At 34.6% G+C, this 18,455-nt stretch overlaps 1 protein-coding gene across 1 annotated transcript in view; it reads right to left on the reverse strand.

Annotated features, from left to right (window-relative positions):
• The window catches only part of CHM (CHM Rab escort protein), a 207,683-nt gene that overhangs the window by 120,884 nt on the left and 68,344 nt on the right, over positions 1-18,455 (reverse strand). Inside the window, exons 4-5 of the mRNA XM_032756221.2 lie at positions 15,994-16,118; positions 2,037-2,424 (exon numbers count right to left, since the gene is read on the reverse strand). Coding sequence (XP_032612112.1) covers positions 2,037-2,424; positions 15,994-16,118 — 513 coding nt within the window. The remainder of the gene's footprint in view (positions 1-2,036; positions 2,425-15,993; positions 16,119-18,455) is intronic.

Below are 18,455 nucleotides of genomic sequence, written 5' to 3' on the forward strand. Positions count from 1 at the left end.
ATTGTGCACATGTACCCTAAAACTTAAAGTATAATAATAATAAAAAAAAAGAGGTGGGGCTTTAAGATAGACATTTGGCAATCACCCTAAACTTAGATGTTTATTAACTGCAATTATTAGAACAGATGAAATTTCTAAGGAGTGACCAATTGCCCCAATAACATGGAATATATTGCTTTCCATCTAGTATGCACTGAATATGTATTAAATGACTTACATTTTAAAAACGGACAATTAATCTCCCATATTGCTATGGTTATATGTGATTAAGATACTTCTGGTTTTGAAAATGAGTACATTAAATGATTATTAGTTATTTTGTAGAATGTATGAACCCATGAAACTCCAATTCCTACAATTGAAACAGCACCGTCTTCTACCATTTCCCTTTGCAAGATATATACTAAATTTCAGCTAACATAAAAGTTACAGACTTTTATGAAATGATCTTGATTCTTAACCACATTTACATCATCATTTATTTAGGTAAAACATTCCAAATTCCAAGTAACTACTTCAAAATGGAATTGTCACACAAAGCCCATTTGTTATTTGACTTGTTCAGTTTTTATGTTTTGTTTAACCTATTTCATAGAGTACTGCTCATGGGACCAGGAAGGTTATTAGTGAGCTAGGATTAAATTTCTATCCACAGATGAACAGCCAAGGTAATGTGGAAAAAATGCTAGATTTCAAATCATGACAGGGTCAAAGTAGATGGAGAAGGTGGGAGAGATAGCACAGAAGTATGAAGTAGAACCAATGCAATAGCCAACTATGCAAAATCAGACACAGAGTGCTACATGACAGACAGAAAGAAAAATGGGTAGTAAAAAGATATTTATATTTTCAGACATCAAGTTCAAAGGGAGCAAGAGTATGAGGATATGGGATTTGCAGAAACAACTTGTCAAGGGAAATGTTTTGGTCCCTCTCTGTCCCCTCTCACTTGGAACTTGAAGAAAGTACATTAAATTGAAAAGCCTAGTTCTGTGCTAGTTCTGTGGCAAGTCTGGTGCTATTCACTATCCTCTCCTACTTCTTTTCAATTACTTACTGTTAGCTCTCAACTTACAGGATTTAGTCTCTGTTTTTCTCTACTTTTACCCTGTCCTGTATTGTAACCCTTTAAGGCCATAATCCTTTATCTTACTGATTTTCTATTCTTTTGCACTAAAAATAGTCTTGCTTCCTATAAACCGAAAGCAATATTGTACCCTTCTAAGATGGAGGGACCTCCTGTGAAGTTACAGTGAACTAACGTTCAAGTTAGTTATGTTCAGGAACATAACTGAAGAAAATAGCTTTCTTCCCAGCCTTCCTGCCTCCATTACTATTAAATTTTCCTCTGAAGTTTTCAAACCTGAACACATGATTTTTTTGAGACTTTTTTTTTAAATTATACTTTAAATTCTGGGATACATGTGCAGAAAGTGCAGATTTGTTACACAGGTATACACACGCCACGGTATTTTGCTGCACCCATCAACCCGTCATCTACATACCCGTCATCTACATAGGTGTTTCTCCTAATGCTATCCCTTTCCTAACCCCCAACCCCGACAGGCCCTGGTGTGTGATGTTCCCCTCCGTGTCCATGTGAACACATGATTTTTAAAAATGCATTGGTTTATTCTGCGTATTCATCATCATACAGTTGTGAAAATAGTTACTATACATAAAGGCTAAAAGAATTGATGGAAATTGACTGTAAATAACATGGATTTCTAAACAGGTTCATTGGAATTTTTCTTTTGATAGAATTCATAGTGTCCAGAGAATATTAGGTTGTAGTTATGTGCTCAAGTACAAAAGTATTCTTCAGGTATAGATTAAAAACATAATTAAAGCATTTTAATGTGAGTACTTTAAATGTATTTTTAATTTGTACTTAAGGAATATTTTAAATGAATTACAAACATCTGGCTACTATCTCTTTACAAAACAAATGTTCTGCATCTCAGAGAAGTACAAAAACTGGGTTTCTGGGCCCAGATACTGTTTTCAATGCAAAGATGGGTAAAATTAGTACTTACCTTTGATACTAAATCAATATTAAATCTCCTGCCTTCTTTAATAATTTGCGAGTAAGTAATTCTGTTTTTCTTTGGTTGCTCTGTGGTATCTTCTGCTATAGGCACATTTTCACTCAGGTCTTCTGCTGAAGTTGATGGCACACAAGTTTTATCATCACAATGGTTTTCTTTTTCCCCTGTCACTTCAGCACCATTTACTTCTAGCGCATTCTCTGGACCACTGCTTGGAGTTTGTTCTGTGAGCATTTCACAGCTCATAGTGCTTAACGGCTCATGCTCCATAGGCAGGAAGGCAGAATCTGCAGCTTCTGTGGAGTTTGCAGATGTCACAAGAGCATGATTTTTCTGCAGTGCACCAGCTTCTTCGACATCTTCATGCAAATCTTGACTAATAAGAAATATAATAATAAACACCAGGCTTTTGATAATTCTACCCTGCTACATTTTTATATTGCTTTAACTTTTCACAGCAACTTTTATTCCCTTACCCCTTTTATCAAGTTCAGTGTATGTTTTGCTTATGTGACTCAGACATTAAACATTCATCTGTTAATGCTTCAGTAAAATATGAAACAAAATTAAGATTTGAAAAATATAAAGATTTCATGTCACATGCACATTTTTGAGAATTTAAGGCAGACAGGGGAATTGTATTGGAAGCAAATTACCACAGTGATGAAGCACACAGTCTTCAGAATAACAGATCTTGGTTCAATCCCTGACCATATGACTAGTAAGCTCTCTGAACTTAGACTAGTTATGTATCCTCTCTGAGACCACCTAAATTACCCATCTATGACACAGAGATAATACCACCTACCTCACAAGGTTGTTTTGAAGATTAAATTAAGTACTGCATACAAAGAGCCTGACACAGTGCCTGGGACACAGTAAATACTCAACAGTGGTAGTTATCAAAGATGATTATTATTGAGGAATTCCTGACTTGGTGATATGACAGAAGACCTTCAATAAAGGGAAAAAAAATCTGCCTTGAAGAGATTAAGTTGGCCTATCACAATGTGGTATCTAATAGGACCTTTCTGTATAATTTCCTGCCTATTTTAGTACTGATGTCTATTACTCTAGTCGAGGCCCCATCTCCAAATTTATTATTGCACTTAACATTCTCAGTCCACCATTGTCTTGATTTATAGAACAGGCTCCCATTCGGTCTGCCTGCTTTATGAATTTCTGTATGATATTTTATCCTCCACAGAACCCACTATTTTCACTGAGTTGCCACACTGCTCAATACCTGGCACAATGCCTTGTATGTGATTGGTCTTGGCAAGTAAAAATCTGCTAGTTGACTGATCAAGAACTAACAGCAGCCCTTCCTTATATCAAATACCCCACAAAAACATCTTCCTCTTCCTGTCTCTAAACCAAACCACCTTCCTTATTTACTAATCTTCTGGTTTCATCTCCACCTACTTTCCAACATGGCATCTCTAACTCCGAATTTATCAATTCTAATTGTCAAATCATGACAGTTTGGTTCATATAATTTGTTTCTTCTGTCCTTTTCTTCCCACTCTGCATAATATCACAATTCTTCCATTCTCAAACATAATCACATACTTTAACAAACTACTTTAAGAAAAAGTTTAAATTTAACTTCCAATTAGTCTTCCTTAGTCCAATTACACTCATCACTCTATTATACCATGCTCCCATAATACACATATGCAGTTTACCTTGCATGTATTTATCCATTCCTTTTTAATAGTCCTTTGGTTTTCCAGTATATCCTTTATCTTCCGAATCATACTGTAATTCCTTGAGGGAATATCTTAGCACCGCTCCGTCTGTGCCCCTCACAACACCTACCACACTGCTCTATAGATGTGGTATCCAATAAATGCTTGATTAATAATGGTTTATATGTGCAAAGGCTATTTTTGTTTCAAATGTGAAACAAACTTGTTGCAAAAAAACACAAAAAATAAGGCCAAGAAAAAAACACGGTATTGTGAATTAGAAAGTCTGAGTTAAGTGAAAAAAAAAAGTGCCTTATTAAAAATAACACAATGAACACTACAAAAAAAAAAAGAGGGACAATGAAAGAATAACACTCAAATGTCAAGAAATAAAATGCCATATTTACTGTTACAGTAATTCTAATAAAATCTAATGAAAAAACAAATTGATATCATTAATGTTACATGAATATTTTGAGATCTAGGAAACCAAAGTGAGGAAAACACCCACGTTCTATCCTAGATTCATCACTTAGGAAATACTCGGCAAGTCATTTAATCTCTCTGATTCACCACATATAAAATGGGGATCAGTCCATCTGCCTTACCTTTTGTGAAACTGTTGTGAGATAAGAAAGCTAACATACATGAAAAGTAGTTTATAAACTCTAAAAGGTTAATCAAATATAAGATACTAATCAGGCCGAGCACAATGGCTCACACCTGTAATCCCAGCACTGTGGTAGGCTGAGGTGGGTGGATCACTTGAGGTCAAGAGTTCAAGACCAGCCTGACCAACATGGTGAAACCCAGTCTCTACTAAAATACAAAAATTAGCTGGGCGTGGTGGTGGGCACCTGTAATCTCAGCTACCTGGGAGGCTGAGGCCAGAGAATCGCTTGAACCCGGGAGGCAGAGGTAGCAGTGAGCCAAGATCGTACCATTGCACTCCAGCCTGGGCAACAAGAGCAAAACTCCGTCTAAAAAAAAAAAAAAAACCTAATCAAAAATAAGATATTGTTAAACTGTCCACAGCTCAACAGTCAACTCAAAACCTGTATACCTAGGTTTTCTGCATTCACATGATGAAAGCTCATTGGCCATATAAGCATATGATAGCATCGCTATTAACAGCATTAAGAATGAAGAGTGATAATATGAAAGGTGATTTATATATTTTCTACAGAATTGTTCACACTCCGTATTCACTTTTATTATTTTGAAAACCAACAAAACTAAAGTGTGTTCCATGAGGGATCTAAGGGGACAATTTTCAGCAAAAGTTCCATGCCTAATTTTTTTTTTCAGTAAAAGTTCCATGCCTAACTCTTAAAGCAAAAGTTCCATGCCTTTAATTTTAAGAAATGAAAGGATAATTAATTACACTTTACAGATAAGACAGAATATGGCAACTTCTCTTATTACAGACTATGATGATGACACTGTGAAAACTGAGCATAGCAAATAATCTAGTCAGTGGTTCTCTATTACATTCTGTGATGGGGGCCTTATAGAGTGAATGAAATACATTAACCAGCACTGGACAACCTGGAAGATATAAGTCAAAATACTTAATTAAAGGTATAAGCGAAGAGAAGAAATTATTCTTCAGAAATTTTTTCTGCATCAATAAACTATCGTTTTAATGTTCTCAACATTGTAATTCAGTGAGATTCCTAGAACGACGGAAAACGCGAGCAATAAAAACACGACACTGTCCTCACTTTCCATTAAAAGCAACCACAGTATTTTTGGAGTTCTGCCAAGGTTGAAGTTAATACCTAATGAGAAAATATAAAGACACCCAAAAGCCCTTAAAACTCCACTTACATCCTCAGAAAGCAAAATTCTGTTCATCTAAAAGGGTTATCTTCCCCCAAATTTAAAACTTTATACTATGGTAAAAGACATTTCCTTAAAAAGATATTCAACCTTTCAGAGAAAACCTCAGAATCCAGTAATAGTTCAATTCTATTAATTTAAGTTTTAAATTACTATAAAACTATAAAACTATAAAAACACATTTACCAATTACAAAACAACGTAGCTGCATTATAAGCCTTCAAATGAACCTTGGAGTTCTAAGATATTACAATGATTTTTAACATACACAGGTGCTCCTTGACTTATGACGGGGTTACGTCCTGATAAACCCAATATAGTTAGACAAAATGCATTGAATACCCCAATAAAACCATTACAAAGTTGAAAAATCATTAAGTCGAACCATCTTAAGCTGCAGACTGTTGATAAAGGAAAACAATCTGCATCATTAGTTCTTATAAAAATGTTCACTATCAAAATTGATTTCACAAATTAAATTTAGTGTCATTTACATTGCTAGCTTTAATTCCAAAGGTCATTTATAATATAATAATATTTTTGAGATAATTTTTATTTTTTTTTTTTTGAGATGGAGTCTCGCTTTTTCACCCAGGCTGGGGTGCAGTGGCTCAATCTCGGCTCACTGCAAGCTCTGCCTCCCGGGTTCACGCCATTCTCCTGCCTCAGCCTCTCCGAGTAGCTGGGACTACAGGCGCCCACCACCACACCCAGCTAATTTTTTGTATTTTTAGTAGAGATGGGGTTTCACCGTGGTCTCGATCTCCTGACCTCGTGATCCGCCCGCCTCAGCCTCCCAAACTGCTGGGATTACAAGTGTGAGCAATTTTTCTTAATAAAAACTGCTTAACACTGCTTTTTGTAAGTGCATTTTTCACTAATTGCCAAAATTCATATATTACTCTGAGAGTTTGGAGGTATAAATTCTGGTATCATCTAGTACTGCTTCCCAATTAATAGTAATAACAAAGAAACACCTCAAAGTAAATGTGTCTTATGAATACCTTGTAACAGCCTTTTAGAGGAATCAAATGAAAAACTGAGAAACAGGTGTTTAATTTATGCAGCACAGGTGTTCACCATTTATTTTTCAGCCATTTGCACCTTTTCTTACCCAATACAACTTGCTGCAGACATTGTATTCTTTTACTTTGATGTTTATACTTTGTTCTAAGGCCATTTAGTTCTGATTTTCACAGTATATATTATACTGCTACCCAGCTGTTTATTCCGAAAATAAATGTTTAATGGCTATTCATAAGAATTACAAAAATCAGACTATTCAGAAATTGTTGTTCTACAAAATAGCAATATAAAAAGTGAAATCAATTTTGAATTGCTGCAATATGATACATTGGTAGATATATATTTCCCAGTTTGTTACCAACCTAAAACGTTAACACATACTATAGAATACAGGTGAAATATCAACCTCTTGTCATGTTTACCCAAGAACAAAACTTCATAAAATGGTGTACAGCAGGACTGTTGGTTGTCTACTCAACAACAAATACCCTTTTCTCCTTGCTTCAGGAGCTCCAATTTTGTTCCAATATTAGAGAGAAGCTGCTCAGTCCTTGGGGATGGATCATGACAGATCAAAACCAATTATGATAATTTTACCTCCCTTTGCTGGTGATTGATTTAGAAGTGAGTACATTATCCAGTTTTAGCCAATAAGATAATGATGAGTCTGCTGGGGGCCCTTGTTGAAGACTTTCCAGTAAAATAAAAAAGCATAAACATGTTAAGAAAACCTCTTCCCCCTTTTCCTCATGTTTAGAGGTTTTTTTGTTATGTGAGAACCTCTTTGAAATCCTGGCAAACATCTTGTAACTCCAAATGGAAGGCTAAGAGAAGTGTGGAGTGCTGCCCCAGGGCTCTGATGGGCTGAAGCAGCACAATTACAAATCCTCTACCTACCCACCCACCCACTTACCTATGGACTTGTTTAAACCACATTTAGTTGGGCAGTGTTTCAATTCTGGCCTAAAACACACTTAACTGTAGACAGTGATGAGTAATTTCCTCTAAAGTGTAAAAATTACAGGTGATTTTACATTTTATTTGTATTCCTTTCATCCAAATTAGAAGTATTAGTGTTCAAGAAGCTCCTGTTGATTGTATAATTTTTAAGTGGAAATTTACGAATTCAAAATAAATCAGTAGAATTTTAGATTCCTATTGCAAAAAAATCTTTATTTTTGGTATGAATACATTAGAGTTGGTTCATTTGAAGGTAACAAATAAGTTTTCATCCTGCTTTAATATTATACCAGAAAAAGGGAAACAATGTTCAGTAAAATGCAGAAAATGTATAAAGTTATTGTTAATATTTTAGAAAGATAAAATCTCTTCTCACTAAAGAAACTAGATGACTTTATGCAATTAACAAGCAACAATATTTTACCTAAGAATAACTTGAGTTTGTGTGACTTAAGTGTGAATTAATATATTGCACCTTTTTATAGTCTGTTCAAGATCTAAAACCAGAAACAATAGCTACTTTTATTTCCCCACATAAACTATGAAACTACTACATGGTAAGAAAGAAGAACTCTCATACACTGTTGGTAGGAATGCAAATCAGTACAGCCATTATGGAAAACTGTATAGAGGTTCCTCAAAAAATTAAAAATAAATCTATCATATGATCCAGCAATCTTCATCCTCACTACTGGGTATACAGCCAAAGGAAATGAAATCAGTAGGTTGAAGAGACATCTGCACTCCCATGTTTATTGGAGCACTATTCACAATTGCCAAAATATGGAATCAACTTAAATGCCCATCAACAAATGAATAACAAAAACGTGGCATATATACACAATAGAATACTACACAGCCAGAAAAAAATTAAATCGTGTCATTTGTGGCAACATGGATGAGCCTGGAGAACATTACATTAAGTGAAATAAGCTGAGAACAGAAAGAAAAATACTGAATGATCTCACTCATATGTGAAATCTAAAAAACTTGATAGTGGTTACCAGAGACTGGGGAGAACAGGAGGGAGGGGAAGATGAGGAGAGGTTGGTCAATGGGTATAATGTTACAGTTAGGTAGGAGGAATACATTCTGGTCTCTATCACACAGTAAGGTGAGTATAGCTAACAATAATGCATTGTATATTTCAAATAGCTAGAAGAGATGATTCTGAATGTTCTCACAAAAAATAATAAAGGTTTAAGGTGATGGATATGCTAATTAGCCTGATTTGATCATTTGATCATTCCACAATGTTTATATGTATCAAAACATATTGTATCCCATGAATATATACAATTATTATGTATCAATTTAAAAAATCCCATGGCATATAAACTGGTCTCAACAACTAAAGAATACTGGATTCTTCCCATAGCTTCCTAACACTGGGAGTTAGGGACTTTAATTTTTCATTATAGACAAAACTACATTACAATACTATATAGTATTCCAGTAAATTAAAGAAGTAAATGCACTTTCTTAGGTGCTAGTCTTCACAAAGGAAATACTTTATTCACGTGGTGGAACGGTTGGTTCCCTTGATGTGCATACATGTGTTTACCTGATGACTGAAATACAACATGATACAATGGAAATAGTACAGGTTTTTGAGTTAGAAAAACACAAGTTCAAATTTGGCTCTGCTATCTCTAGCATTCCTTGAGCTTCTGTTTGCCAGTAAGATGTACCTATACATAGCTCATGCACATGACTGTTGCAGAGAATAAATGAAATTAATATGTAAAGCAACAGGTTACAGCAGTTGTTACAAAGATAATATCCAATAAACGCTAGTCCTTTTTCATTTCCCTTCCGTAACTCGATTGTGTAATCACAAAAAATCACTTCAATGAAAAACAATCTTTGTATAGCAAAAATATTTTAGGTCCAAAATATTAAGTAGCCCACTTATTGTAAGGAAGAATCAGGAAAACAAAGCTCTGATAAAACAATCTGGATAGTTCTTTACAGTCTATGATGCTTGAACCTAGCCTATGATAGAATAATTACTACAATTTACATTTTAGTATTTAGCCTGTTTTGCAATATCCAACGTATTAAATTTAATGTTGAAATGATCATGAAAACCTTTAAGTTGAATAATACTTCAGAATTTTTTTAAATAAGTCATGGTAATCAAAAAATAACTATCCTATATATTTATATTAGAATACATAATATATGAATACACCCTATATATTTATATTAGAATACATATATTAGAATTATATTGCCCAAATACTTTGAGGTATTTTCCAGGCAGTGGTAATGGGTTCGCACTAATCCATTTGAATTCTCGCCCAATCCTCCTTGCAATCAAAGATAAAATATTAGAAGGCTATCAGTATGGCTATAACATTGTTTATGACCAAGAAATATACATTTTACTCTTCCTTAATGTTAAATAATCAAGTGGCATATATGAAAATCAAACCATAGGCCGGGCGCGGTGGCTCATGCCTGTAATCCCAGCACTTTGGGAGGCCAAGGCGGGCAGATCATGAGGTCAAGAGATCGAAACCATCTTGGCCAACATGGTGAAATTCCGTCTCTACTAAAAATAGAAAAATTAGCTGGGCATGGTGGCACGTGCTTGTAGTCCCAGCTACTCGGGAGGCTGAGGCAGGAGAATCGCTTGAACCCAGGAGGCAGAGGTTGCAATGAGCCAAGATCGTGCCACTGCACTCCAGCATAGTGACAGAGTGAGACTCTGTCTCAACAAAAAAAGAAAGAAAGAAAGAAAGAAATCAAACCACAGATTCTACCCTAATATACACCAACTCTATAAATAAGCTAAGTCATCTGGTCTAAAGTGACAAGACAGGTCATAATATTTTAGCCTTCATATCATTATAAAGTCATTTTTACATGATGTTTTAGAAATTTACAAAAACATTTAAAACAATATCCCACATATATAGTGCACCAATGATTCAAGTTTGACTTATATCTATTTACTTGCTTGATACAAGCAAATACAGTAAACTCTTGGCATGAACGATCATTTAAGGGTAGTACTTTTGGTAATTTGTCATTTGGCCAGATTATGGATTTGAATTGCATATGCTGAGACACCATGTGCAAGAACAATATATTCAGCAAATGAGAGACATCAAATGATTGCCCAGCATTAGTGTATAATTAAAATGTCCTCAGGAAGTGATGAGAACTTCCTTTCTGGGAAAAAAGAACAAAGTAGGGCTTATTAAGTGAGCCTAAGGATAAGTAGAAAACACAATTAACCTGTGCCATATGGCTGTGGAGGGAAAACACATGACTCACAACAGAAAATAGATTCTTAAATACAAAACCAAACCAACAAACAAAAAAGCAGCCCGTGAAAAGAAAGGCATAAAACTTTTCCTCTTTACTGAACACAAAATTATCTAGGTAGAAAATCCCAAGCAATCTACAAAAAAGCTTCTAGAACTGGGAAGTAAATTCAGCAAGATTTCAAGAAATATCCAAAATCAAAACATAAAAGGCAAGTGCATTGCTAGATAGTAGCAATGAATATGTGAAAACCAAAATTAAAAAGACAATACCATTTATAATTGTTCCAAAGAAAATTAAATATTTAGGTATGCAATTAATAAAACATGTACAGGATCAGTATGCTGAAAATTACAAAATTCTATTGAAGAAAATCAAAGATGAGCTTCATAAGTAGAGAGACATACCATGTTCATAGATTGGAAGACTCAAAATAATAAAGAGGTCAATCCTCCCAAACTAATCTATAGTATTAAAGCAATTGTTATCAAAATCTCAGCAAGATTTTTCTTTAGATACAGACAAGCTTATTTAAACATTTATATGGAAAGGCACAAACTCTAGAATATCTAAAACAATCTTGACAAAGAAAAATAAATTGGGGGGAATTTACCTGATAGTAAAGCCTATCACATAGCTTCAGTAATAAAGATAATGTGGTACTGGTGGAGGAAAAAACATATAGATTGAACAGAATAAAGAACCTCAAAATAGACCCATCCAAGTACAATCAACCGATTTTTGACAAAGGTATAAAAGTAATTCAATGGAGGAAGAATAGCCTTTTCAATAAATGGTGTTGAAGCAACTGGATATGCTTAGATGGAAAAACAAAAAAGAACATGGACCTAAATGTACAACATAAAACTATAATTTAAAAAAAAAGAGAAAATCTATACCTATATGTAGGCAAAAAGTTCTTAGACTTCACACCAAAATAATCAAAATAATAATAACTGATAAATTAGACCTCATCAAGATTAAAAATATTTGCTCTGCAAAATATCCTATTTAAAGAGGATGAAAAAACAAGCTAGAGACTTGGGGAAAATATTCTCCAACCACATATCTGACAAAGGACACATATTTAGAATGGATTTTTTTTTAACTCTGAAAACTCAACAGTAAAAAACTACTCCAATTTTAAAAACAAGCAAAAAACATGAACAGACACTTCACCAAAAATGGTATATGGATAGCAAATAAGAGAACATGAAAAAATATTCAAAATGAGCCATCAAAATGGCTAAAATAAGAAAGTGACAACACCAAATTAAGGCATGTGGAGAAATTGGATTACTTACACATTTCTGGTGGGAATGTAAAATAGTATTTCAGCTCCTCTGAAATAGCTCTGCAGTTTCTTTTAAAACTAAATATGCAATTACCATATGACCCAGCAATTATACACTTGGGTATTTATCCCAGAGAAAGACACATTAAAACCAACGCACGAAATTGCGTAACAGCTTTATTTATAATAGCAAAAACTAGAAAGTCAGATGTTTTCCAACGGGTGAATGATTAAACAAACTGTGGTAAACCCATTACTGTGGAATACTATTCAGTGATGAAAAATGAACAAACTACTGATGTACACAACGACCTGGATGAATCTCCAGGGAATTATGCTGCGTAAAAAAAAGCCCATGCCAAAACATTACATACTATACAGTTCCATTTACATAACATTCTTAAAATGACAAGATTATAGAGCTGGAAAACAGATTAGTGATTGTCAAGAGTTATGAATGGTAGGGGTGAGTAAGAAGTAGATCAGACGTGCTTACAGAAAAATAATAGTAGGGGTCCTTGTGGTAATAGAACTGTTCTGCTCCGTAACTTGACTGTGATAGTGAATACATGAACCCACAAATGGGATAAAATTGTATGGAACTAAATACACACAAACTCCATAACATTAGCATCACTAAGACATATGTTTCAAAAAGCAATGACAAAAAGCCAGAAACCTGTGCCATATTTTTCATTATTTACAAACGGGTATCCATGAAGATTTTGCAATGTATCCTTTAAGAATGTTAAAGATCTACTATATAGTGATACTCTTACTTAAGAGGAAATAAGAGAATTTTCTAGATAACAAAACCTCGTCTCTTAGAAGGGTACAATTTTTATTCTAATCGTTTTTAATACTCATCTTTCTAAAACGTACTTCAAATCCTCTACTTTTTCAAGTGGCGGATAAAGAACATTATTTAACTTTTGCCTGAAGACACTGGGATACAACTGTGATCATCAACTGTTATACTGTACTATAATACAGTGACGGCCTTGAGGGATCTTCTGATATGAAAAGCCACTTACCCATACACTAAATGGCCCAAAGTCTGCTTTCAGTTTGCCAATGCTGTCTTCTCCTTTATTATTCTACCAAGTAGCACTTAAAATAGTAGCATGTTAGAGCCGGGCGCAGTGGCTCACGCCTGTAATCCCAGCACTTTGTGAGGCCAAGGCAGGTGGATCACGAGGTCAGGAGACCGAGACCATCCTGCCTAACACGGTGAAACCCCGTCTCTACTAAAAATACAAAAAAATAGCCAGATGTGGTGGCAGGCGCCTGCAGTCCCAGCTACTTGGGAGGCTGAGGCAGGAGAATGGCGTGAACCTGGGAGGCGGAGCTTGCAGTGAGCAGAGACCGCGCACCACCGCACTCCAGCTTGGGTAGCAGAGTGAGATTCCGTCTCAAAAAAAAAAAAAAATAGTAGCATGTTAGAGCCCAGAGAGACTTCTGAGATCGCCTAGCCCAAACCCTTCCAAACATGTTTTATTAATGGCAAAACATAGACTCAAAATAGAGACATCTCTTGCTTAGTATCACATAGCAAGTTAAGGACTATAACCCTAGTCTCCATGTGGTTCTCAGTTTGCTTGCCTCTAGCAGATACCCCTTTCCTATTTGCTGCTTTAAACTACAATGCTAGGGGGAAAACACACACACACACACACACACACACACACACACACACACAGAAAGAAAATGAGGTTGTCAGAAATATGTATTAAATAAATAAGGCTTTTAAGTCAGTGAGTGCTGATGATAACCTCCTGTATAATGTAAAACTGTGTGACAACTATTTTGGCCCTTGCCCCTTTCATATAATTTCAAGTTTGTGAACATGATCCAAAAGATTAAGGATGCCAGTCTTGTTGGGGCTAAGTGAGATATTTTTAGTCCTATTTACCCATGTTGCCAGCACTTACTATAGATAGCCCTTACAAATGGATTTTCTGTACTTTCTCTACTTTCCTGATGTTCTCAAGGCTTTTCCTGCTTACTACTATGACATTAATAACCAGCTAACTTTTCCAAGTGAATTAAGACATATAAAACATTATCCCAGTTCACTTTATGCTCCACGCTCTAACTGGCAAGAGGAACATATAACAGAGTTATATTTCATTGTCTTCAAACAAACCTTCCACCAACAACCATTTAGTTTCTCACTTTGAGGAGTTATACAAATGAAACTGAAGAGATCAGGAACTGAAAATGAGATAATTTTCTTTGCACTCAAAATGTATCAACTCGGCCATTAGAAACTATTAACCTCAATTATCATAAAAAATCATCCGTGGCCTTGAAGTAACTAAAGTATAATACCTCTCAGAAGGCCAGTGTGACTGTCACTATATCGTAGTCAAGTAATATTCATGGGCACACAAAAGCACACGAGAAAGTTACCAAATATTTATTCCTCATTTCATTAAAGCATATGTCTTTTCAGTTGAAATCATCTTCTGTTTTAAATCTTTCAGCACTGGCTCTGAACAATATCTAGTGAGCTGTACCTTTTCATACCAAATGGCATTTAGCATTATACAAATTATAATCTATACCAGACATTTCAAAGGCTGTGCTTTTACAGAAAATCACAGAACAGGCTGGGCGCGGTGGCTCACGCTTGTAATCCCAGCACTTTGGGAGGCCGAGGCGGGCGGATCACGAGGTCAGGGGATCGAGACCACGGTGAAACCCCGTCTCTACTAAAAATACAAAAAATTAGCCAGGCGTGGTGGCGGGCGCCTGTAGTCCCAGCTACTCGGAGAGGCTGAGGCAGGAGAATGGCGTGAACCTGGGAGGCGGAGCTTGCAGTGAGCCGAGATTGCGCCACTGCACTCCAGCCTGGGTGACAGAGCAAGACTCAATCTCAAAAAAAAAAAAAAAAAAAAAGAAAATCACAGAACACAGACTATATATTATGGGGAAAGAATGCTACTTACATGAAAGATATGAACATAGGCTAAGAAGTCAAGCACATGTTACCAAACTTTTCACAGGCTCATGCTTAACACTCTGCCACAACAATGATATGTAAGATGACAAAGCGTATCCTGAAGAATCTCTGATATATTGAATTTTAAGTTTTAATTACTATTAAAGTGCCTGGCAGACTGATATTCTAAGCCTCTGGACTTTATAACTACTTGAATGGCTTAACTATGTGATTATTACCTTTCAACCTGTCAATCATATATCATTTGAAAAAAGTAAACTAATCCAATTGTTTTTAAACAGTGAATCTCTCACTCAGAGGGAGATACTTAAAACATTATTACTTTCCACTGTTCTATCCTAATTTACCAAAATATGTACCCAAATATTATGCCCACAAAATTTATTTATTCAAAAATTATAATCTTCCATTTTGCTACACTGAGTATTATCTAAGAAAGATGATACTTTCTTGGAAGAACACTGGAGCAGTAGGAAAAACTCTGGAATTTAATCTTGAGCTCTACCACTCTGGAGCTTAAGTGTGGCCCTGCCATTTACCAAGCCATGTGACCTTCTGCAACTACTCAATCTCCTTAAGTTCCATTGAGGATTCTGTAAAAAATCCAACTATTAATACTACTATCTGCCCTACCCTAGCACAGAATTGTTTTAATGATCAAATGAGATAATATATTTAAAACAGCTTGGTAAATTTGGAGGCATTAAGGTAAGATGTTATCATTATTACCTAAACACAGAAAACTGAAAGTTCCATTTAAAAACAGGCAAAACCAGCATATTAATGTGACTTGTAGCAACCAGTGCCACATAAATCTTTGTTGTTGGCTTCTTCTGAAGAAGAGTGAAAAAGTCATTAACTTAGTTTACCTGCAGTAAATACTTTTCATACCTGGCATAACAAAATACTTCCACATGTTGAATAGTTTTGTCCTTCCTGCTAAGAGCAATGGCTTCTTCATTTTCAAGGATCTGGTCTTGCCACACTGGACTGTCATTTACAATGTCACTGTTTTCCTAAACAAAATGCAGATAAGAAGTTTTAATCAAAGTGGGCAGTGTGAAACATGTAATTTTCTGAGAAAATTTACATCTTGTCTAAATTCATGCTTATTTCTTCTTACCAAAACTCAAAGGCTATCACCTCAGAGTCACCAAAGAAAGTCCAACAAGTGTTTCAACTTCAAAGGAAGGAGAGAAAAACAATGTGTAAAATCTATACTACCAAAAACTAGATCTGATTTACAGATTTCTATCAGGGTATATGAAATTCTGAAAAAGTCATTCAGACATGGCTGTTTAGACATTGCTTAAGAACTAGGACAACTAACCCTCTATCTGCTGAGAATCAAGTAAATCTGTTATATACATTACTTATTAATAAAAACAGGGTTTTTTTTTTAACATTTTTTGGTCAAAACAGCAGAGTCAAAATAATTTCATTCTATTTATTTTCAGATCTCTGAAGATTGGTTGCTAGTCATATCAAATTTTGATTACATATAAAAGTACTTCCGAAAAATATTCAGCCCAGTATAACTAAGGGCTTTATAATAATTAGTCACTGAATACCTTATAAAACAAGAAAGACAATAAAAAACAAGAATGTGTACTAAAGTATGTAAACTCTGACTAAGGGTTGAAAGTGGTCCGTTAAAATGTTCAGTAATTCCTCATTATATTTTATGGAGTATTTGAATACAGAGTATTTTTGAAGGTGTCAAGATACACCTTTTTCAAATGTCAAGGATCAATTTTTAATCTGTTTAAAATCTTAAGCTGTTTAATACACATCTTTCTGAGAGAAAACTTTTTGAAATTGTATTATACATACTGAAGGAACTAGTAGGAAAATAGAATTACAATATCTTTTAAGTAAATTCATCTCAGAAAACTTTTAAACTTACAAATGTCATAAAGGCAATAAATATTTTTAAAAGGCTTTGTTGTCCTGAGTTTAACATTTTAAACTGAAGAAAAGTAGTGACATACAGCTCTTATTATCAAGTATAATATTAGATAGTACTAAACATCCAAACATAAGTAGAAGAGAAGGTGAAATACAAGATTTTTGAATGTGTAGACATGAGGTTACCAGCCTAAGAAAAGAACTGTGGACCAGGGAAAGGGAGTGGAGAGACAAAGACAGTGGCAGGGTGAAGATCCTGGAGTAAAACAATCATTAAAATAAGCTTCAAGAAAAACATTTTTATTTGAATAAATATTAAACATTACCAAATTTATTTTTTTAAATTTCCATTCAGACTATTGGGGTATATTTTGTTATTTTTGTTTTGAGAATCTACACTACATTTTCTCATGGAAGTACTAAATATGCCTAAATATAAGGTGACCCTCACATACACTTCCCAAAAATAAGGTGCAAAAAAGAGTTTCTGATCAAAGTAAATACATGAATATTTAAGCACACAGACTAAACAGTTAAATATCTACTTATTTACTCTCTTGACTTACACAGTTTGAATTATTATATGAAATGCTACTTTACAAATATTGCTTGTTTCTCTATACTCATTTCATGCAACAATATTCAAACTGAATTTTCACTGCATCTTCAATATCAGTGTCTTTGTCATCATGAGAGGCACTTTTTGAGTCACGTATACTGATTAAGTCATGCACATTGATTAAGTCAATCAATCAATGCAATGGTGCTTGGCACATGATAAATGCTTAATAAGTCTTAGCTAACTGAATACAATTTTCTGGACTACATCACCCTCCTTTCCAAACATCTAAATTCTTTTGCGATACAGCAGTCTCTGATCTTCTGTATGATGCTCTCAGCAGAAATTTCATTTCAAGCCACATGTACCAATCTGCATAAGAGTAGGACAGTTTTTTTTAAATCCGTCTGATAAAAGTTGGCAAACTCCATAACTGACTCTCCATATTATGCTATACGTGATCCCTAAACAGTTTCTTTATAATGGTATTCAACAGCTTAGTATTGAGATCCTACCCTTAGAAAAAAATTACTGAATTCATACTAAATTTCTTTGATTTTTCTTTTGGTTGATTCTGTCAGGTAACCTCTATAAAATACAAAATCACCACTGAGATCATTTCAAATTAATGTATCTTCCCCAAATTGTTAGGTTTTTTTTTTGTTTTGTTTTTGTTCAAAATATACTGACTCTAAGAGCAACCAGTAAATGTGAGATTTCATAAGGACTAGGATATTTTTTCTAAAGATGATTTTGGGGAAAAACTTATTGTCTCATATTTGGGCACATAAATAATTAGGAAATAGTTATTAAGTACAAACAGTTTACTCTTCAGCCAACACGTTTATTTATATTGTTTTATATATATATATATATATATATATAT

Source organism: Hylobates moloch, unplaced genomic scaffold, assembly GCF_009828535.3.
Source record: "Hylobates moloch isolate HMO894 unplaced genomic scaffold, HMol_V3 SCAFFOLD_7, whole genome shotgun sequence".
NCBI lineage: Eukaryota > Metazoa > Chordata > Mammalia > Primates > Hylobatidae > Hylobates > Hylobates moloch.